Below are 23,701 nucleotides of genomic sequence, written 5' to 3'. Positions count from 1 at the left end.
GATACCTCCTGCTGTTAGTTTTGGGCACTATTTTTCAATTCCTCTTCTTGTAGTATTTTGCTCAAAATGCTTTGCAGTGCTGGTTTTCTGGCTGCGAATTCTTTTAGCTTTTATTTATCATGAAAGATTTTAATTTCATTGTCAAATTTGAAGCTTAATTTTGCTGGATACAGTATTCTTGGTTGGAATCCATTATTTTTAAGCATTTGAAATACATTGTTCCAGGATCTTCTCGCTTTCAAAGTCTGTGATGAGAAATCAGTCGTTAACCTAATTGGTTTACCCCTGAATGTAATCTGCCTCTTTTCTCTCGTAGCTTTTAATATTCTCTCCTTGTTCTGTATGTTGGCTATCTTCATAATTATATGTCTTGGAGTTGGTCTATTATGGTTTTGAATGTTTGGGGTCCTGTAGGCTTCCAGGATTTGGCAATCCATTCCATCTTTCATCTCTGGGAAGTTTTCTAGAATTATTTTATTTTATAGGTTGTCCATTCCTTTGGTTTGATTCTCTATGCCTTCTTCTATCCCGATGACTCTCTTTTTTTTAAAATATTTTTACTTTTAGAGAGAGAGAGAGAGAGAGAGAGAGAGAGAGAATTTTTAATATTTATTTTTTAGTTTTTGGTGGACACAACATCTTTGTTTGTATGTGGTGCTGAGGATCGATCCCAGGCCGCATGCATGCCAGGCGAGCGCGCTACCGCTTGAGCCACATCCCCAGCCCCCCGATGACTCTCAAATTTGTTTTTTTTATGACATCCCATATCTCTTGAATAGATTGCTCATGGGATTTAAGCATCTTTTCTGTGTTGACTATATTCTTTTCAAGTTGGTAAACTTTGTCTTCATTATCTGATGTTCTGACTTCTACTTGATCTAGTCTATTTGTAATATTCTCGTTTGAGTTTTTAATTTGGTTTATAGTTTCCTGCATTTCTAGGATTACTGTTTGATTTTTTTTTTAAAGATCTCTATCTCCTGGTAAAGCTCGTTCTTTGCCATTTGAATTTGTTTGTTTAGTTCATTTTCAAAATATACTTTTATTGCTTGGACTTGCTGTCTCATGTCTTCTCTAATATTCCTTTCCATCTGAGTTAGGTATGCCTTGAGTTCTTTCCCTATCCCTGTTTCTGATGCTTCTAGGTCCTCCTATAGATTTAAGTTGTCCTGCATTGTTTGTACTCCTTTTTTCCCTTGTTTTTTTCATGATGTTCATGCTACTTTCCAGCTCTATTTGATTGCTGTGTTTCTGCTCTCTTCTATAGATTTGTTTTGGTTTTTTATATCTCTGTTGTCTCTCCTTTGTGTTGGTAGACTATGCTTGCGAAAGTGGATTCCGCTGGGAAGGAATTCCGACGGCCGAGCTCCAGTGACGTCACTTCTCTGCTATGGCGGGCCCCAGGCTCCTTACTGGGGTGTCCGACTGGAGGGGTGGGACTGGACTGTCTCTGGTTGGTTTCAGCTCCCGGACGCCGGCGGCCAGGCGGTCTCCAGCCACCCAGTCATGCTGGCAGCCGGTGGGCGATCGGTCGCTGGTGGGCGGGCGGACTCCAGCTGCCCAGTTGCGCGGGCAGCCGGCAGGCGATTGGTCGCCCGCGGGCATGCGGTCTCCAGCCGCTCAGTCGCAGGGGCAATGGGCCGGCTGTAGCAGGCGGGAGTGCGGTCTCCAGCCACCCAGTCGCAGGGGCAATAGGCCGGCTGTTGCTGGTGGGCGGGCAATCTCTAGCTGCCCAGTCGCGCAGTCGGTCGCCGGCGGGGGGCAGGACTCCAGCCGCCCAGTCGCGAGGGCCTGGCCTCTAGTCCCCTGGTTTCTCCTGTTTTATTGTTGCAATCTGTCGGAGAGTGGCGGTGGTTACTTCAGCTCTCCAAGATGGTGGCCGCTGGTTTCCTTGGTGGAGTTTCCGTTGTGGGGGATAGAACTGTCCCGCTTCCTTCCCCGTCTGAAATCCCGAACTCAGCCCGGGGCTCCGTGAGTGCTCAGGCGGCAGGATTACACAGAATCTGCAGCAATGTCCCTGCTTGCTGGTTGCTTCTTGGCGGCTCCCCGCCATCTGTAGCTGCGGGGCAGGCCGCGCGGATCAGTCAGCCAGCAGAGAGATTTTAAAACACTACTGTTGACTTTCTATCATACTGTAATGATACATGCATACCCATGTTTATAGCAGCAAAATTCACAATAGCCAAACCATGGAAGCATCCTAGATGTCCATCAATGGATGAATGAATAAATGAATGTGTGGTATATATACACAATAGAATTTTGTTCAACCATAAAGAAAAATGAAATTATGTCATTTGCAGGAAAATGGGTGGAACTGGAGACCATTATGTTAAATGAAATAAGCCAAATGCAGAAGGTCAAGGTTTCTATGTTTCTCTCTTATGTGTAAGCTAGAGAGAAAAAAGGAAAAGAAAGCTGTGGTTGGATTTCATGAATCAAAGAGAGATAAGTAGTGAAAAGGGACCAACAATGGGAAGGAGGAGGAAGTGCTGGGGAGTGATATTGGTCAAATCATATTATTATATTGTGTATTATGTGCATGTACAAATATGTAACAACATATCCCAGACACATGTAGAACTATAACACACCAATCAAACAGCGGGGAAAAAAACCTCCCCACAGGCTCCCATGATTAATAGTTAATATATGGAATATATACATATGTGTGTGTGTGTGTGTGTGTGTGTATCTATCTATCTATCTATCTATATCTATCTATCTATCTATCTATCTATCTATCTATCTATATATATATATATATATATTAACTATAAAATGATAGTTATTAGGGATGACTAATAGGATAGGGTAGGTCACATGTGCAGTCTTGGGAGAGTGAGGCCGGGCTGTCTTTCATCCAGTGGGTAGGGGAATGTTTTGTATGTATCCGTGAGTATCATATCATTTAATCCTCAGCTATGATGCCATGGTTACTTCCTTTCTGTAGGTAAGGACAGAAAGAAATAGAGTGGTCAAGTCATTTATCCAAGGTTATGTGGTCTTTTGGTTTGAATATGAGGTGTTCCCCAAAAGCACATATGTGAGACAATGCAAAAAGGTTTAGACAAGAAATGACTGAGTTATGAGAGCCTTAATACAGTTAGTGAATTAATCCCCTAATGGGATTAACTGAGTGGTAAGTAACTAAAGACAGGTAGATAGTGGCTGGAGGAGGTGGGTATTTGGGGCTTGTCTTTGGGGTATATATTTTGTATATGCAGAGTGTAGTCTTCAATGGAGTACTATGCAGCACTAAAAATGGCAAAATCATGGAATTTGCAGGGAAATGGATGGCATTAGAGCAGATTATGCTAAGTGAAGCTAGCCAATCCCTAAAAAACAAATACCAAATATCTTCTTTGATATAATGAGAGCAACTAAGAACAGAGCAGGGAGGAAGAGAAGGAGGAAAAGATTAACATTAAACAGAGACATGAGGTGGGAGGGAAAGGGAAAGAAAAGGGAAATTGCATGGAAATGGAAGGAGACCCTCATTGTTATACAAAATTACATATAAGAGATTGTGAGGGGAATGGGAAAAAAAAAACAAGGAGAGAAATGAATTACAGTAGATGGGGTAGAGAGAGAAGATGGGAGGGGAGGGGGGGATAGTAGAGGATAGGAAAGGTAGCAGAATACAACAGTTACTAATATGGCATTATGTAAAAATGTGGATGTATAACCGATGTGATTCTGCACTCTTTGTAATGTTTTGAATCACCAATAAAAAATAAAAAAGAGTGTAGTCTTTATCTGCTTTTTGATCATCATTTGAGCTGCTTCCTTCCACCATACTCTTCCAACCCTGATGTTCAGCCTCACCTCGAGTCCCAAGGAATGGAGTCATCTGTCTATGAACTGAAACCCCTGAAACTGTGAGCCCCCAAATAAACTTTTCCTTGTTAAAATTATTCTTGTCCGGTCTTTTAGTCACAGAAGCAAAAAAGCTGACTAAAACACATGGTAAGTGACTGTGCTGGGATTCAAGCCTGGATTTCTCTAGGGTATTTAGTAGGTCTGTGTGCCTAACATCAATGACAATGATTCTCAAGGTGGAACCAGCAGCATCAGTATCAATTGGAGATTTATTAGAAGTATAAAATCTCAGATTCTACCTTGAACCTACTGAATCAGAAATTCTGGGATAGATTCTTTTTTGAAAAAATCATTCCCAGTGATTCTAATGACACTTGAGATGGAGAACCCATGTTCTATGCCAGTCTTCATCCTTTGGAAAGACAACAGCCATCTTGGTCCAGGCTTCTCTGACTCTGACTAGCATCACCAGTAGAAAATGGCCAATACACATAGTGTAAAGATGTTCCCAGATTCACCATCCCAAGGAGTGGCTGTGGTGTCTGGTCCTTTGATGGAGGGTTTGGAGGGAGGGAAAGGAGGGGTCAGCATAGAGACAGAAATTCTGCTGATTGTCTGAAGAGTGAGTCTGATAGGAAACATGAAGATACAGATGAACATCACTTTTTCTATTGCACCCTTTAAGCTCAAAGAAATAATGTCAAGAGTTAACAAATGGGATGCCATCAAATTAAAAAGCTTCTGCACAGCAAAGGAAACAATTAGAAATGTGAAGAGAGGGCTGGGGATGTGGCTCAAGCAGTAGCGCGCTCGCCTGGCATGCGTGCGGCCCGGGTTCGATCCTCAGCACCACATACCAACAAAGATGTTGTGTCCGCCGAGAACTAAAAAATAAATATTAAAAATTCTCTCTCTCTCTCTCTCTCTCTCTCCTCTCTCACTCTCTCTTTAAAAAAAAAAGAAAATAAATGTGAAGAGAGAAACCTACTAAATGGGAGAAAATCTTTGCTAGCTACTCTTTTGACAGCAGAACTTGAAAAAGTTTACATCAAAAATTCAATTAACAAATGGGCAAATGAATCAAACAGGCACTTATCAAAAGAAGAATATAAATAGCAAACAAATACATGAAAATGTTTGATATCATTAGCAATGAGAGAAATGTAAATCAAAACTACACTGAAATTTCATCTCACACCAGTTAGAAAGATAGTCATCAAGAATACCAACAATAATAAATGCTAGAGAGGATGTGGAGAAAAAGGAATACTTTTACACTGTTGGCAGGATTATAAATTAGTACAACCACTATGGAAATCAATATGAAGCTTCCTCAAAAGATTAAGTATGCAAACACCATAGGAACCAGCTATACCACTCCTTGGTATTTATCCTAAAGAATTAAAGTTATCATATTACAGTAATATGATCCATAATACAGCATGTTTATAGCATCACAACTCACAATAGCCTATCTATTGCACCAGCTTAAGTACCCATTAATGGATGAATGAATAAAGAAAATGTGATATATATATATATATATATATATATATATATATATATATATATACACACACACACACACACACACACACACACACACACACAATGGAGTTTTATTCAGCCATAAAGAAAAAGGAAATTATGTCACCTGCAGAAAATTGGATGAAACTAGAGACCATCCAAACAAATATTTTCTCCTCTAATGGTTTATGTCAGATATTTTGGTCATAGAAACACGAAGCTGACTAATACAAGAGGTTAAGTGTATTTCCTAAGATCATATAACTAGTATATAAGAAAACCAGAAGTTGAACCTGGGCAGCCTCTTCCCAGATTCTGTGATGGTAGCTATGACTTTGGAAAGCTACAATATGACATTCTATCCATCTCTTGGAAAGAATGGATAGTCGTCAAAATGTCCAATGTTCAACCTCATCTCCATCCATAGCTATACTAATAAGTGGATGGAAGCTGTGGGAGATGCGCCCATTCAGCTAGAAGGGCTTGGATAGTTGGATTGGGAAAAGAAAGAAGTAGTCAAGAGCATCTGTGCTGATGGAGGAAAAGCTCTGTAACTCAGAGTGGGAAGACCTGGTAGATTACATGACCTGACAACAATTGCCCACTCCCATCTTGAAATGGGCACAACCGTACTTCATTGCTAAATCATGAACATGGAAGGAACAAGCTTGGTGCATGATTCTAAAGTAGGTGATCAGGAAATGAATAACAAATTTGAATCTGCAGTGAAGGAAATACTGAATGACAAAGCTTAACACCTCATCTATCTGCCAAAAATATAGCTAGTCGTAAAGTTCGTTTAAGAGAAGCGGGTTGGAAAATGGTCACAAGGATTTCATCTTGGTAAGTGAAATGACACCAAGGCAGAGTTTAATGGTGAGCTGGCTTGGTTTGTAAAAGCAGCTGTGTTCTGACTGTTGGCTGTATCAACTGCCAAGAGCCAGTGTTGGGAGCCTGCAGGGAGGTACCATTCAGGCTCAAGCCACCTGTTAACAAGTCTCCACTCCACACCATCAGCCAAATAGCCCAGGAGGTGTATCAGGTTCCCAGGTTGCAGATTAGAATGCTGTGGTTGCTCATTAGCTATTTCTTTGATCTGAAGCATCACTAATTTGCCTCAGCTCTGCTGGTTAATGTCAGCCAAGGACTGCCACACAACTGCCTAATTCCTCAGTGCTTATCTCTTAAGAACTTGATGTTTGCAGGAGTGGCCCTCAAGAAATCAGAGGTGGGTGTCAGAAACTCAGGAAAGAAGTGTCATCCATAGTGGTAGATCTTACACTGTGTTCTTAGATCACCTTGGAGTCTTGAAAAAGTACTTATTGTGATGGAATAGGTGTGGTCTAACTGTATTAATTTTTTATTGCTGCCAACACAGCTTAGCATACATTTTGTGGCTTAACAAAATAACCATTTATTATCTCACAGTTCCTTAGGTCAGGAGTCCCGGCACAGCATGGCTCAGCTGCTTCTCTGCTCCAGGTTTTACAAGGTGGAAATCAAGGTGTTGGCAGGCTGCATTCTTTTTGGAAGCTCCAAGCATGAATATGCTCCAAATTCCTTCAGGTTATTGGCAGAATTCGGGTCAATCCCTGGTTCCTTGCTGAGTGCCGATGGCAGGTTGCTCTCAGTGTCTAGAGCTGCCTGTGTTTCCTGCTTGGGCCCCACTTCCAACATCTTCAATCCAGTGGCTGTGGGTCCAATCCTTCTCTCTCCCTCCAATCTCTCTGACCTTGGATCATCTTCTGACTCCTTCTTCTACCATATCTCTCTGATGGACTTGTTCATGATTACTCCTGGATAATTCAGGCTGATCTCCTATCTTCCTATCAGTTGCCATTAAGCTTTAGTTTCCTCTGAAAAGTCCCTTCACAGCAGGGGATAAGAAGGGAATGAGATCTCAGAGGGACATGATTAGAATTCTGCTTCTATACAAACCAATGCCCAGCTGCTATTGCTGCTGTTGGTTCACAGGTCCTGAAGCATTTGTTTTATTGTTTTTGCTGATAATTTTGTGTGTTTTAGGACAAGTGACAGAAACTCCATGAGAACTCCCATTTTCCACTTATGATGGATAGAAGGGCTGAGGAAGGGTATTCACAGGGATGATAGTCAAGAAGGGAATACTGAGGTGTGACACATGGAAGGCTTTCCTGAAGTGACACAAAATCACAACTAAGACTTCATTATCCAGTGTCTGGGTCAGAGCTATCTCTTTCCTGTCCTATACTCAATTGTTTACTCATAATTTTTTTTTTCATCTATTGATCATAAAGTTATCTGTGAGACATTTTATAGGTTCATAAAATATAAAGCCCTTGCTGACTTTGCCCCTATGGAACAAACTTCATAGTGAGAATTACATACAGCAAACAGATGCTTCCACAGATATCTAGACACTTACCATATAATCGATATGAAAGAAGTAGAGGCTTCCATGAAAACTTATTACTATCATTATTATTGTTGCTAGGATTAGGACTCAGGAGTGCTTTACTACTGAGTGACATCCCCAGCCCCCTTTTTAATTTTAAGACATGGTCTCACTAAGTTGCTAAGGCTGGCCTTGAACTTGTGATCTACCTGCCTCAGCTTCCCGAGTCTGTGGAATTACAGGCATGCACCCCTATGCCCATTACCATGAAAGCTTCCAATAAGGAGATCTAACCTTGCCTTTGAGGATTAGTAAATGAAGAAGTAACATTTAAACTGGGGCTCAGATCATGCATGCTAACCAGAGATAGATGATCAGCTGGGATAGTATTAAAGAAGGTGAATACAATATGGGAATATTCTAGGGTGTAGGTCTGAAAAAAATAATCAGTCAATGTAGCTGGAAAATACTAGGAGAGGGAATGAAGGGCATGAGTTGAATTTAGAGAGGTGGGGGCTGGTCAGACAGACCTTTGAAACCATGGAAAGGAATTTCAGCTTCATCCTAAGGAAATGGGGAGCTTCAGGAGGACGGGTTTTATGCTGAGTGTTGAGTTGTTGAGAAGATTATTGGGATTGCTGTGGAGAATGGTTTATAGGGGTTTAAAGGTAAGCACTTGTGGCTATGAACACATGGGGTACATTTATAAAGATGCATGAGCAGCCCACGTGTAAAGTAGCTTGACCCAGGGTGACAGGGACTAGGATAGGGGAGTTGAGCTAGAGAAAATGAATCTGAGACAGATTTTGGAGGCAGAAATGTCTTGACTTAGGGCAGATGTAGGAATGAATGAGAAGAGGGTCAAGGTTTCTGCCGGTTTCTGGTTTCTGCTGTATCTGTGACTCATCATATAACATAAATCAACTACAAATCACATTCCTATATATAATAAAAAGACTTCTATTTCCTTGATAGTTTAATTTTTACTAAATTGTAGTTATTGTGATTCATGAGGCAACAAAATCCTGCTTAATACCAACTGGAGAGAATTTGTTTCAGCAGATTCATCAATGGAGTCCACAGAATTTGTATTAGGTGACAACGTTGCCAATATGGCCATTTTATTTCTCCCTCATTTCAATGTGAGGGAGAATGCAAACAATAGCCTCCCCACAATGAAAGGAGACACCACATCCTCATTTATTTTAACAGATACTGCCTCATTTCCTTTAAGTCTGTTGTGATTTATTTTGCTCACATGGCCCATTGGATGCTACTAATTCTCATGATATTAACATTGATTCCTGCCTTGTTCTCACAAAGAGTTAGGAGGACTTGGTGCACACTCCTGGGTGGGTGCTGCTTAATTCACAAGAGACTGCATGGAACCTGGGCCTGACAACACTGCTGAAATATCTAAATCTGATGTATATACTCCATGGTTACAGTGACGTCCTTCCTGTCTTTTGTATTTCTCCTTCTGAAGGCTCTTAAATCAGATTGTTTGGGCTTCAATTATTTCCATATCTTCTATCTGCCATGAAGGTACCTTAGGTCTTTACCTTACCTGATTCCTCATTTGAAAAATGGGATAATGAAGATGTTGTGTCCGCCGAAAACTAAAAAATGAATATTAAAAAAAATTCTCTCTCTCTGTCTCTCTCTCTCTTTAAAAAAATGGGATAATGTAATAAGAATTGTAATGCAAAAAAAAACAAACAACCCCCCAAAACCCCATAAAGTACATGTAAAAAGGCATGAATCGGTGTGAACATACTCTATATACAAAGATATGAAAAATTGTACACTATACGTATAATAAGAATTGTAATGCATTCTGCTATCATGTATTTAAAAAAATAAAATCAATAAAACAAAAAAATGGGATAATATGAGGATGTTGGGAATATTGAAGGAAATAGCCCATATAAAGCAACATATAGGAAGTCCTCCTTATATGAGAGTTACTGTTACTATTGTTTTCCCGGTTAGGGAAGAGGGGTGATTACATCACATTTTTCTTTTTTATTCTTCTCTGATGATGACAGTTTAGAGGGCAAGGTGTCTTCTTTGAGGAGGATACGGAGGTGCCCTTAAGTCCAGTCGTGGACAGGTCTTGCTCAATTTATTGCTCTGGTCATGGATATCAAGGTAAAGAGGTACTGAGGACTGTCCCCTCATGTGAGCTCATCTGACAGCTAGGTCCCTTGTCCTTTCATTTAGTTGGCTCAAAGTGGCCATCAATCCTCTGGGGACTGAAGCAAGTATGGCCTCCTCAACATTCTATCTGAATAAATGACTCCCAAATATATTGGCAAGAGACCAAGAGTGGAACTGATGGGTCCTTGGGCAAGTCAGTTAGCCTCTCTGAAAAGAAGGTTGATGACTGGTGACAAGGAGGTGGAAGAAGGGCAAAAATCCACTGAAGGTCCATCACAAGTTGATCCCTCTGGTCTTTCATTCTGCTTTCTCCAGCTACATACCTACCCTCTCCCTGCCTCGGCCACTATGAGATCGCCATCCACAGGCCCTTTAAATGGCTTTGTGTCTTTGTACACATTCTTTCTCTAGAGTATCCTTCTTAAGAATCCTAATCTTCTACTTATAAATCTCACTTATTCTTCACGACTCAGGTCAAATGTCACTTGTCACACTTCTCTCTGATGTCTTTTTATTTCATTCATTCCACAAATACTTATTAAGCAAACTGTATTAGACATATAAGATACAGCTGTGAACAAGATGGACAAAGCCCAGCTGTCATGGAGCTGGCTGACCATGAACAAGTAAATGACCCATAACACCACGTGGTGATAGTGCTATGGAGGGAAAAGAAAGGGAAAAAAAGGGGACAGGTGTGGGGAGAGTGGTGGAAAGGGCTAGCTACTTTCTGAGGAAGTGTTTTTGTTTTTTAATTTTAAAAAATATTTTAAGTAGTAGATGGACACAATACCTTCATTTTATTTATTTACTTTAGTGTGGTGCTGAGGATTGCCTCTCACGTGCTAGGCAAGTGCTTTACCACTGAGCTATAACCCCAGCCCATTTTGTGTGTGTGTGTGTGTGTGTGTGTGTGTGTGTGTGTGTGTGTGTTTAAAACTAACATCCATGGATGAAACTAATCATGCAAAGAGCTGGGTTCCTGAGGCATAAACTTCCTGGTTTTGTTTGAGAGACACAAAGAAAGTTAGTATGAGCCGGGCACAGTGGTGCATGCCTGCAATCCCAGCTGCTGGAGAGACTGAGGCAGGCGGGATTGCAAAGTTCAAAGCCAGCCTTAGAAACTTAGCAAGGCCCTAAGCAACTCAGCAAGACTGTCTCAAAACAAAAAATAAAAAGAGATGGGGATGGATCAGTGGTTAAGTGCTCCAGATTTCAATCCCTGGTACAAAAGAAAAGAAAAGAAATTTAGTATGAACAGGTGAGGGACAAGGGGGAGGCAGAAGACAGCATGAAAGACTTCAGGTAGAGTTCAGATTGTATTCTGAGTGAGCAAGAGAGAGAGATGGAATCTGATTTTATATTTGTAATGGCACTCTGCTGTGTGAACAAATGGGAAAGGGGGAGAAAAAAGAGAGAAGAGAAGAGGAGGGGACAAGTGGCTCACTTGGAGGCTCCCTCAGTAGATCAGGAGATGACAGCATCTGGCTGAGCTAAGCTGTGCGCTAGGCAGCAGTGGGGTATTTGGATGTGCATTTTGGAGATACAGTTAATGACATTATGATGATGAATTGGATTTGGAATACAAAAGAAGAGAAACCCTGAACAACTGCGTGGATGTACTATACTGCCATTTGCTGAGATGGAAGATGGTTAGGAGGTTGGGGTGTCTAACGTTTGTTTCAGACACATTAGCTTTACAGTGCCTATCAGATATCTGAAGGCAAGTAGTTCATCAAATCTATAACTGTGAATTTTGAGGGAAGAGATCGGGAATATGTATACATATATATGTTATATGTTGGTGCTATGATTTGGAGTTGGTGTGTTCCCCAAGGGTTCATGTAGTGGAAGCATAGTCCCCAGTGTGGCAATATAAGAAGATGATGGGCCTTTTAAAGAGGTAGAGCTTATTGGAAGGTCACTGCGAGCAGGCTCCTTGTCAGAGATTAAAGTAGCTCTTGGGGGACCCTGGCTAGTTCTCATAAGAGGGTTATTAAAAAAAAAGAGCGACACCGGCTGCTCCCTGGTCTCTCTGTGGCCTCCTATTTCACCATGTGATCTCTCCTCTTACAGGCATGTCTGCCATAATGTTTTCTGCCATGATATGATGTCATCAGATGGGCCCTTGCCAGAACAGTGCCATGCTGTTTGCATTTTTAGTCTCCAAAACTGTGAGCTACATAAATCTCTTTGTCAAGTAACTAGCTCAGGAATTTTGTTATTAAAATGGAAAATGGACAGATATAGAGGGTATTTAAAGCAATGAGATTGAATAAGCTCTCCTTGGAGACAGTGGAGAAGGTAAAGAGAAGAGGACAGGTTCTACACATTGCTGTCTCTGTACCCTGCCCTCCACCTCCCACCTTGGTGTCCCCCGAGATCTCTCCACTTTGGAATGAATAGTGATATTTTCCCTCCTTTGTAGGGGCTATGTTAAGATACCCATGGATTCTAGATGTTCCAACCTCTGTAGGTTCTACATTGTATCAAACATATTAAAATTCACCTTCATCCTACATTAAATTTAATTATATGTGTTCCCTTAAGAGTGAAGTTCCAATTGACTAGTTTGACATGTTATGTTTTGTAGATATTTAATTAAGATATCATTTGATCTTGACCTTTGCAGTTTTATTTGTGCATTTCAGAGCCAGCTCTATTTGTAATGTCTCATGCTATTTTTGGATGCCCTTGGTGAGCTTTGCAGTACAAGGGCATGAGACCCCAGCACCTCATGGGTAAAATGAACTAGAGTCTCTGGACTTTCAACAATATTTATGCCTTCTTAAAGGCGCTTAAATCACTTCATATTATAACCATGTGTTTTTATGTCTGTTTTTCTCCATTGGATGTTAAGCTTGAAGAACCTTAGAGCTCTGTGTGTGGCAGGGACTCAGTATTGTTTATTTATGGAAGCAATTATTTTTACAAATAAGGAAAAAACCAAGTCCAGGGATACATTGTGCTCTCTATCTTCACTTAGGAAAGGGCTCTCGCCCTCCACTTTGCACACGAGTAATGTGAATTTGGTAAAAGGAGGCAGTGTTGTACACAAGGTTGAAGTGTTGGGCACACCTCTGACTAGCTGTGAATCTTGCATCAGAAAATTAATCTCCATAGACCTCATTTTTGTATAGGCCCAATTAAAGTCATTTTTCTAATACCTTGTCAACTTTAAAACATAGTATTCTTAAAATAATATATACTTTTTCAAAAAAAAGAAAAAAGAAAAAAGCTTAAGATCTTTAAATTCAGGACTCGAATGTTTCTGTTATTTTCTAGAAAGTGAGATGCAAAATATCTTTTGGTGTCAGGACCCCTGGCTCTAAAAAACAAAACAAAACAAAACAAAAAACAAACCTAAGACAGGAGGGACCCCCCCCAAAAAAACAACAACAACAACAACAACAAAACCCCAATGGCTTTTTAGGGACATCTTGTAAGAAAATCCTTCAGTAATAACCTAGTAAAATGGTCCTTACAAGTCTCCTGGAGACAGAGAATGGGAAGGAAAAGTAGCCATTCCAGGTCACGTTCTGGCCCTCTGAGACTTAATGATGCTGCATAATTGCATCCTGCTTGCTAAAGAACTGAATCAGTGCCAGACTGTCACCTCTTGTGAGGAAGAGGAGACATGATTATATGGAGTTCAGCCCAATGCTAGGTGCCAAGTAGCTCCAATGAGCCACACTGAAATTCAGTCCATCTTGGCTATGCCCTGCTAAATATGTCAAGGGCTCTAACATACTGTTGAGAACTTCTGATTTTATGAGTTGGCAACAAAAATAACATTTGGAAATGGATGTTGACTAGGGAAGAGAGGCAAGTTTATGCTTTCTGCCATCTACACATATTGAGTTTAGGGTTCAGGGCCCAGCTTGGGCCAGATGAGGTCAAACTGCAGCTGGCTTTTGTTCCCTTCTGCCATTTTATATTAGAGGATGAAAGGAGGGAGAATCAAATTTGCCAGGCTATGGTTTAAAACTACCCCCAGCATGTGTTCCCATTCATCATCCTGTTGTCTACCACGGCTCTCTTTGTGTAAGACTAGATGATAAAAATTATGAAGAATGCATATTTACTTTATATTTCTCCAGCATGACATTCCTTTTATGTGAGGGGGGATAAGGTGCTGTGTATTTCTGTCCTCAGATATGGTATGCCTTAGTGTTGCTCACTTGGACTGAGAAGCTTTAATTTAGAAGTTACCAAAACAACCACCTCCCTTCTCTACTAAGTTTGTAAGTTCCTCAAAATGAAGGGTAGATGGTTGAGAGGAAAATAATGGGTGAGATGGAAGAGGCTGGCATGTGATGAATAACCTCTGATACTGAGGTAGAAGGAAGGAGAAAATTCTGTTCCGTCCGCAGATGGGGACTGCCAGTTAGTAAGGTCTTCCATGGATAAGGGAGTTGAGGATGACGCACCATCCATCTTCTACAAACTATAGAACTGAAGATTTTTCTTGACTAATTTATAAAATGTTGAATCAGAAATGTCCTTTGCAGTGACAGACTAATTCGATTAAAAGCATGAAAACTTCTTGCTGTTCTGAACGTCTCACAAGCCACAGGTTTGCTGGTAATGAACTGATTCAAGTTCCATATGCTCCAGGGAATGTACCCCACCAGTCCAAGGAGTCTTTGCCTGTTCTGAGCTTAGCAACTTAGTGTCTCCCACATTTTTGTTGTCTGTTAAAATTTTATTACTATTATTTTGAGTCTGGCTATGTCACCTCCATTAGCTTATTTAAAGTCCTTGTGCCTGTCTTCTTATGTGTAAACAGAGGATAACACATGCACTTCTGCCCTAGAGTTTTTCTGATAAGAGAAATATTTACATCAGCACGTGCATGCTATCCTCACATTGCATAGCATATAGTAAGTGGTCAATAAAACTCACTCTCTTTCTCTCCCCTTATTGGGACTTTGGGACTGTACAGGCTCTCTTTTATATCTTTTGTATCCTGAGATCTTTAAACCTTGTTGGAGTTCAATTTGTTTGCTGTTTTGACTCATTTATCATTTCTCTTCTCAAAAGGCAGGGCATCAAAACTTCAAGGCTAGTGACTGCATCTCAAGCAGGGGTTACAAAGACTAACACTCCGCTGCTGATTTTAGCTCACAGTCCAGTCCCACCTTGTGGCATGTACTGGAGATGGCTTTTAGACAAAGTCATGCTGTAGACATCCAGGGATACAGCCCATCAACTTTACACAAGATGTCAGCAAATTGAACAAGGCCATCTTTCCCCTTAACAGCACTTAGGCTTCTCACCTCCTTGCCCACCACCAAGTCCCTACACACACAGACTGGGGGTGTGTGCAGCTGACAAAGGAAGAGTGGCCCAGTTGGCCCCACACAGGGCACCAACATGTGCATAATCTCATGGAAACTATGTCAAGCTTTATAGATTTTTTTCTCTGCCTACTTCCTAAAAATGTCCATATCTCACCTGTGTCCCTCTTGCACCACTCTGCTTCTTTCTCCCTCCATTTCAATCCCCACCTCTGCTCAGATGTTCTTTTCTAACTTTCCTTCATGTTCTGCGTCTATGTGGAAACAGAGAAGCTTCTCAGCTTACCCTTTGAGAGTTGTTTATGCATGGGTATGAACAGATGAAATAAACAGGAACTTAGGTTAATTTAATAGAAAAAATAAAATATGGAATAACATTGATTTTGGCCAGTATCAATTACAACCATTCTACTATATTTTACATAAAAACAACTGAACATTTTACACATGTACAGTATTTTTCAGTAAAGTGGATTTGGATTTAACAATGGGTCACTTTTAATTAGTGAATTAAAAATAAAAAAGACAAAAGAGAACAGAAGATAGGGCTTTTGTCTCTAGAAGTTTAGCGCATTTGTCATTTCTCCAAACTTTGTACTATCCATTACATATATCTCATTATGAATATATATATTTATACATAATATATAACATTAACTTAAATTTTGAAAGCATTATGTTCTAGTTAATAATGTTATGTAGATAAACGAGGCAGTAACACACTAGTAGTTAAACCGGTATATCCATGATGTGCACCGGCCACCAGTGGGAAATGGAGCATTCGCTGGTGGACCCCAGTGAACTTGGCTTTCATGTTGATGGCTATTTGTCTAAGAACACAGATATCATTTTTATCTTTTCTATCATAGTGACCATGGGCCTTAAATAGTATGGGTTAATTCAATTAGCTGGATCCCCTTGCAGGCGAATCTGGTTTTGCCATCTGCTTGAGCTTGCTTTAGGCTTGCATTGCCACTTCTCCACTTAAAGACTGTGCCTTTAAGTGTGAAAACTAACTATATGCCCTACCCAGAGTCAACTTTGGTTCTGTGTCAGAAGGGCCTGCAGTGTTGTAAGGAGGAAAGTTGTTCAGCAAGATCAGTTGGTTTCCTAGTTACTTATGAATTATTATGTGACTCGGTATAGCTACAATGCTAGAAAGAGGGTCATTAGTCTATTCATGTGTTATTCATTCACTTGGGGTTGGAAGTTAACTCAGATGTCTAGGAATATTTTCAAGGCAGGCTTTTTACCAGCTTGCTGCTTGGATTGGGAACTTAGCATCATTCCCAGCTCCTTCCCAGGATCATCTATATTGAAACAATTCCTCTTCTCAGCTGTGAAGCCAGCGGCATCTTGGAAATAAAGCTCTCAAAAGCTGAAAACCTGAAAGATGGCTGGCCACTCCCAAAACAAATGAGGTCACCAATGGAACTTTGTTAGGAAAAATAAAGAAACTTATTATGGGTCTGCCCTTCCCCAAACAGAGAAATTATGAAAAAATTTATCAGGTTTCCTCATTTCTGATCAATGATCTGAAGCATTTTTCTTATAATTCCATCTGCTAGATTCCATGAAATGTTTATGGAGTCACAGAGAACCAGTGAAGAAGTTTCTAAACCCACACTTGCAAAAGAAAAAAACCAAAAACCAAAAAAAAAAAAAAAAAAAAACCCCAAAACCAAAAAACCCAGATGATCTCAATAACATTCAGTGGGCAGGTGTGTAAGTGCATGGCCTAGTTATAGAAGGACAGAAAAGTGAGAAAATACAGAACCAGGAGGGGACAATCATGCCACCCATATTCAATTTCCAGTTTTATTTTCTTAAAATGACAAGATGAAAAAACTTCTAATAAGCACCATTGAAAAACATTGCCCGGCCAACATGAGCACGAGCTTAAATATTATTTAAATAAATTCCATTTCTTAAAAAATACAGGACCTCTTAGAAACTTTTGACTCCAGGAAGAAATTTCCTGCATCATACCCAAAATGCTTCCCACTATGACAAATGGAATTTCTGATGGCCTTTGGAGAAAAAAAAAATGCTATGGATAATGGCTAGATAGCACCAAGAGATTGTGCAGGGTCTACAAAATGAACACTCTGAATTTCAGGGGAGCTGGGTCAGTCTCAGCTCTTTCTTGTACCTCTGCATTGTTTCCATCGCCAATTTGACTGTACAGAACGATCCTATTTGACCAGCTGTGTATAAAATAACCTAATCTACAATGGAAAAGCCAGTAGCAGCAAGTCTATCGATGAAACCAGTGGAGCAGACTTATCAAGTGAGTAAAATGCAAAAACCAGTACATAACGCACCAAGTAAATTAGGTGTGGAAAGCATCAATGCTGAACTGTGAAATACTAAGACAAACACCAAACCTAACTCTGGAGGATGTTCTTACTGCCCTCAGGTCCAGTTTCCTGTCCTTTCTCCCAATGGTGGGCTCAAGTATGCAAAATGACGGATGCGAGAGCTTTCTTTTTCCTTTTGATCTACATATGCTCTTGTGATATTTTGGAAAAATATTTTTAAGCATCTCAAAGGGGAAACAAGCAACTAAAGGCAAAAGGAAAAAAAAAAATGGACCTTCAAACCCAGGGCAGGAAATCAAATCATTACTTGAACGTCAAATTTTGGCATCAAATACTTTGGTCATACAATACTGTCTCTGTGGTTCTGGCTGTTTAGTACTAAACACTAAACACCCAGTTATAAAAGGTAGGCTTGTTGTTGGTTTATTTTTTTTTTTCCATTTAAGTTCTGACAAAACAGTTCACCTTCTCCCTGCACAAACTTGAGAGAGACAGAGAGAGAGAGAGAGAGAGAGAGAGAGAGAGAGAGAGAGAGAGAGAAAGAAAAAAAAGAGCAAGAAAGAGAGAGGTGGCTTGCTTTTTTTTTTGGCTTTTTTTTCTTTTTAATAATATGGAATAATCTATAAGTCTACAGGAACAAAGAAATCTAAGATGGCTTGCTCAGCCTTGGAATGTACATGTTTTGCAGCAAAGTTGTTGAAGAACCTTCCGTTGGCACAGATTGTTCTTTTTCACAAGCATACAGAAGCCTCCTTCGGCCCAGGACTCTTCCGTTGCTTTTCCGGAAGTCAGCAAAAGAGAGGGGGAGTGGAGGTCGAGAGCAGCGCGATGCACACACATGGAAGGAGGTTTTGATTGGCCAGAGAGGCAGATTGGGAGGTTGGAAGAGATCATTCAGGAGCAGTCAACAAGGAGAAAATTTGGTCCACCCAAAGTGATTTCAGTCAACAGCATTGGTTTTCAAGGAGAGATATTGCAGTCCAATGGTAAATGTGATTGGTATCCATTTGTGAAAGGGAAAAAAAGATTGAAAAGAGAATAAGTTAGAAATCAATAATAACACAAGCAAGGAATTTTTCTTTTCAGAATTACCTAGAGCAGAGAATATACAGTCATTTATTCCATATTTCACTGAAGCTAAGACACAGGATTTACCATGCAGCATTACCCTAAGAATCACAAGAGAAATAATGCTTCTTATTAAACTGTGACACAATGCTCTCATCAATTAGAATTTTAATTTTATTATTATTTATTATTTTTAATATTAAAAATTATGATTTTATTATTTATTAGTTATTATTTTTATTATTCATTATTTTTATTTTATATTTTATTTTAATTATTAGAAGTAATTGTTTTATGATGTCCTTTTTGGTTTCTGTGATTATACAATAACCCTTCCTTTGAACATCGAACAACAAACAATTCATTATTTGGAAGCTCTTTTGAGATGTTATTCAAAGTCATACAAGAAGTAGTAGCTATGAGATTAATCCAGTTAACAGACACCTCTGTACCTAAGTCTCAGGCAACACCACTTAAATCCTATGAACCCACTGGTCAAAAGAGTTGTAACCTGTCATGAACTATCAGGTGCATCTGATTTCAGAGATGTTAAAATGCAAAACAAAACAAAAAAATCTTATCTTAGAATCATGGGAATATGAAAGTTGAAAGGGAACAAACAACACAAATATGTAGTTGCCTTATTATTTGATGCCACCAATGGTGTCATTCTTTCACTAGTTCTTCATTTTCCACTTTTGCTCACAATCCTGACACCCCTCTTTTACCAAAATGCCATTTTGCACAACTTAGTCCATGCTCACCAGGGTTCAGTGAAAGTAGCTAAAGCATCACAAACCTTCAAATGCCTGGTACAAGAGCTGGAGGCAAAAATGTCAAGTTACAGTGGATGTCCTATGTTGACCACCTAAAAGCCTTTCTCAGTTTTTCGGTTACCCCAGAGTGGTGTAGTTGGAATTAGCCTTGGTTAAGAAACTCTGAGAACGAAGCACCTGAGTGGGTCCTGACCCTCCCTGTCAGACCAATCACACATCAGAAAAGCTATGAAGATGCAGTCACCTTTGATGGCCCATGCAACAAGCCATATGTGCTGTCATTGCAATGCCATCATGCCCCATTCCTTCTGATGCCTTTTTGAAATTCCTAAGATGGGGTTGTGGAATAACCCCACAAGGTCACAGGTATTATCTTGTTCATTTTGTGCAGATGAGGGGAAAGCAGCCTAGAGAATTTCATAACCTGCCCCAGGTCTAGAGCCCAGGTATGAACTATGGTGTTTTGACTCCCAAGTCCATATTTTGCCAATCACAGAACTGTTCTGCCTCCCCTAAAATTTCCAGAAGAGGGAACATTCCAAAGAAGGCAAAGAATGAACCTAGGCAATGATCTTATCATTGAGAATGTTCCACATGCATGCCTTCTATTTTTATAATGAAGTTTTATGAAGATGTTTAAAACATCTTTGGTTCCAAACAATTTCTTTCTATATCACTGAGATGTATTTTCTGCATCAGGCTTAGGCAGATTTTATGGTCCCTTCAGCATGAACTACATGAGGGTCAAAGTTCACATACATGTTGGAGTTGGAATAAATTAAACTCATTCTTTTTACAGATGAGAAAACTGAGTCTAAGGAAGTGAGACAACTTGGCATTTCCCTATCAGAGGGATCAGGGCAGAGCAATAGTCTTTAAACTGCCTGTATCAGACACAGGAGAGGCTTCTAAAAATATCTACCCTCAGGCTAATGCCAAACCAATTCAATCAAATCTGTGGGGAAGGTGCAGGGTCTTGGCATTCTGCTTGGGACTCACCAGTGCCAAGAAAGTAAAAATGGACTAACATTTAAAAATCTTAAATTCGATACTTTGGTTCGGCACTTTCTACCATCACATCTTGGGTTTTCCCTTCTATATAAGTCTGGAATGTTGATTCTTAGCCTTGTAAACTTCATGAAAGATTCAGAAACCATTTGATTATCATTTACATATCAAAATTGTAAGCAATACAAATAATAGGAGTGATAGAAAAACTAAAGCCTTTGCATGATTGAATTTTATGCTATTATTCAAAAAAAGTTTCCAAAGACTTTGTAAAAACATAGGACAAAAGAAAATGCTTATGTATAATGCTTAGTGCAAAAAGCAGGATACAGAACTCTGTATGTGGCATTTAAAAAACTGGGTAAGAAGTACATATGGAAAACTACTGGAAAGAAATACATCAAAAATTAACTGGAAAAGGCTGCATACTGTGTGATTTTAACATGTTAAGGGGAAACACTGTAACACTTTAAGGGGAAAATATATGGAGATAGTAAAAAAAAAAAGAGTGATTTCTATGGGGATGGAGGAAAGGAAGTATGAAAAGGTAGAAAACAGAAGATTTTTAGGGTAGTGAAGCTGCTCTGTATACTGCAATATACAGAGTATATTGATACATGTAATTATACATTTGTCTAATTCCATGGAATATACAACATCAAGAGCAAATCCTAATGGAACCTATGAGCTTTGGATGATAATGAGGTATCCTTGTATGTCTAAGCACTATAAGAAATGTGCCTCTCGTGCTGGATGGTAATATTGGGGGAAGCAATACATGTAGGTAGGAGGGGGATATAAGAGAAATCTCTGTGCTTCCTGCTCAGTATTTCTGTGAATCAAAAATGGCTCTAAAGAATAAAGTTTATTAATTAAAAAACAACAATTGTCATCTTGGCCAGTGGATCTATAGGTGATTGATTTCTTCTTGCAATTAAACAACAAAGCCCCACACTCATTAAGGGTTAAGTTCAAGAGGAAAGAATGCCAACAAGATATTGGGCATGTCCTATCTGATGCATGCTTGTTAATAATGGAAATAGGTTACACCTTAAAGTAGAAAGCTCATATTTAGCTCAAAAGATCAAAAAGAGAAGTTGTACTCACCATCCTTACAGATAGCTCCCATTTGACACATTCCTAAGTCTAAGAGATACCCACTTGGGCAGCTGGTACAGTTCTTGAACCCTGGGCCATTACATGTCAAACAACTGGTATCACATCTAGGGGAAAGATGTTCAATTTTTAAAATCCTTTCAGATATCATCAACACAAGATAAGTTGTGTTTACTATCAACATTATAATGTCTTAAATTTAATTTTCCCTTTGAAGATAACACAAAAATCTTTCTTACAATAATTTCTAGGTTTGATGACATTTTAAAGGGAATATTACGTGTACTTTAAACAAAAATATTACTTTGAAAGTTTTAAGGGAGGCCTGAGGCCAAAAAAAAAAAAAAAATCTGATAACTTGGGTTAGAGCTGTAGGGCAGTGTCCAAATGTAAAAGATTGAACTTTATTTTGTCATTAAAAACTCTTAAGTTTTCCCATTATTTTTGAAGGTAGTCCTATGAGGAACTAAGGTACTAAATGCTACAGCTGGGGACAAATCCACTTACTTTTTGCAGGATTTGTATCCATTTTCTGAAGAGTGCTCTAAGTAGTAGCTGATACTACAGCTCTGCACGCATCTACCGTCTTCCATGTAGTAGCTCTCTGTGCAATTAATGCAGCCATCAGCTCCTGCCCCTTTAAGCACAAGACAAAAATGCAAGACACAGAAAAAAGCCTGAGTAAAGGTTGCATAATGGGCTCCTTCTTTAAGAGTCTGAAAATGGCATTCATCTATTATAATTTTAAGTGTCTTAATTTAATATTTGTGGTTTTCCTGACTTTCCTTTGTGGGGAGAACTCCTCCTATTTTAAATCAGATTTTCTTGCTAAAAATATCTGCTCTCACTGGAAAGAGATGTCACTGGGATATTTAAGTTTCTCAGCGAGGACAGGGTGCTGATGGTTTGACTTACCACAAGAATACATGCATGATTATCAAAAGATAAATACACTCCTCCACATCTACTTAAACATATGGGGTGGGGTGTGTGAGTGATGGCTACAACCAGACAAACATAAGGAAAATGAGAAACACGAGAACAAATGGAAGAGCAGAGAGAAGGTACCAGCACAGGTGGCACAGAAGCGGTGGCAGGGCTGGCAGTCCTGGCCGTTGAAGTACTGTCCATCCTCGCAGGTGACAGAACACCGGGATCCCTGCAGGCTGGGAGAAAAACAGAGTTCTAAGCAGATTGTTGTGATCAAGGCAAAGCAGTAACCACTCCCCAGATTCCCTATGTAGCAAATACAGCCCACCAGAGACCAGTAGATTGTGGGAAAGCTTCAACACAGGGGAAATAACCCTATGTCCTCTTTTTCCCGTCTTGGTACCTAGACTGATGTCTGTAGCATATATACATGCTGCTAGGCTTTGGGTACATTCTCCTGAATTGGTTAGACTGGCAGACACCCTCCTACTTTACTCAACATCTGAAGGTCCAGAGGTCTCAGAAGGTCCCCAACTGATGGAACAATCACATTACCTAACAATATGCTCAGCAATTCCCTAATATCCAGACTCACTCCACTGTAAATTTAAAAATTGTTCCATAATTCAAAATGCAGTAGGATCACATGGTAAAATGAAATACAACTGAATAAAAGTGTAATAAGGATCCCTGGGTAGACTCCCTGGAGTAGCCTTTTATGTTTTTAAGTGTTTCTGATTTTTACCTCCTATTGGTTCCATCAAAGAACAAAATGGTTGAGCTAGGAGTGTAGCTCAGAGGCAGAACACGTGCTCAGCATGCCTGAGGCCCTGCATTCCATCCCCAGCACTACACACACACATGCAAATAAGTTCTAAAACACTTTTGCCTCTATTTCTTGACTTTTTTCATTTAAAACAACAATGAGGAATTTAGCAAAATTAGCTACCTACAATGCTGCTTTCTCAAGTATTTTATTTTAGTTATATCACTATTTACATGCACACTATGTTAAATAATTTTTAAATTTTCTGTTTCTCTATCTAGTTATCTAATGAATTGCCAGGATGCAAAGGAGGAATGCGTATCTTTTCCTCTCTCCTAATTTCTATCAGTTATGATATTTCTCAATCTATACTTTGATTTTTAAAATTAAAAACAAATATATAGAATTTGACATATTTAATATAAAAATATCACTCACTGAGTTAATTGGAAACAGAAAATCAATGATCCTAGATGTACATTTAATAAATATGATCAAATGGTTTCTACATTCTTAGACTTTTTGTATTGCTC

The 23,701-nt window shown here is 39.5% G+C and overlaps 1 protein-coding gene across 4 annotated transcripts in view; it reads right to left on the bottom strand.

Moving 5' to 3' along the window:
• PCSK5 (proprotein convertase subtilisin/kexin type 5) overlaps window positions 1–23,701 on the bottom strand; it is a 450,277-nt gene that overhangs the window by 131,099 nt on the left and 295,477 nt on the right. For 3 of the 4 annotated variants that reach the window (XM_081278894.1, XM_081278895.1, XM_081278896.1), the window contains exons 18-20: window positions 22,541–22,638; window positions 21,980–22,109; window positions 21,464–21,579 (exon numbers count right to left, since the gene is read on the bottom strand). In XM_081278894.1, coding sequence (XP_081135020.1) covers window positions 21,464–21,579; window positions 21,980–22,109; window positions 22,541–22,638 — 344 coding nt within the window. Of the gene's footprint in view, window positions 1–15,521; window positions 18,281–21,463; window positions 21,580–21,979; window positions 22,110–22,540; window positions 22,639–23,701 lie in introns of those variants that run through there. The other variant, XM_081278897.1, reaches the window with a different exon arrangement.

The sequence above is a fragment of the Spermophilus citellus genome (genome assembly GCF_964194105.1).
Source record: "Spermophilus citellus genome assembly, chromosome: 2".
Taxonomy (NCBI): domain Eukaryota; kingdom Metazoa; phylum Chordata; class Mammalia; order Rodentia; family Sciuridae; genus Spermophilus; species Spermophilus citellus.
This window is presented reverse-complemented; position numbering and strand designations above follow the sequence as displayed.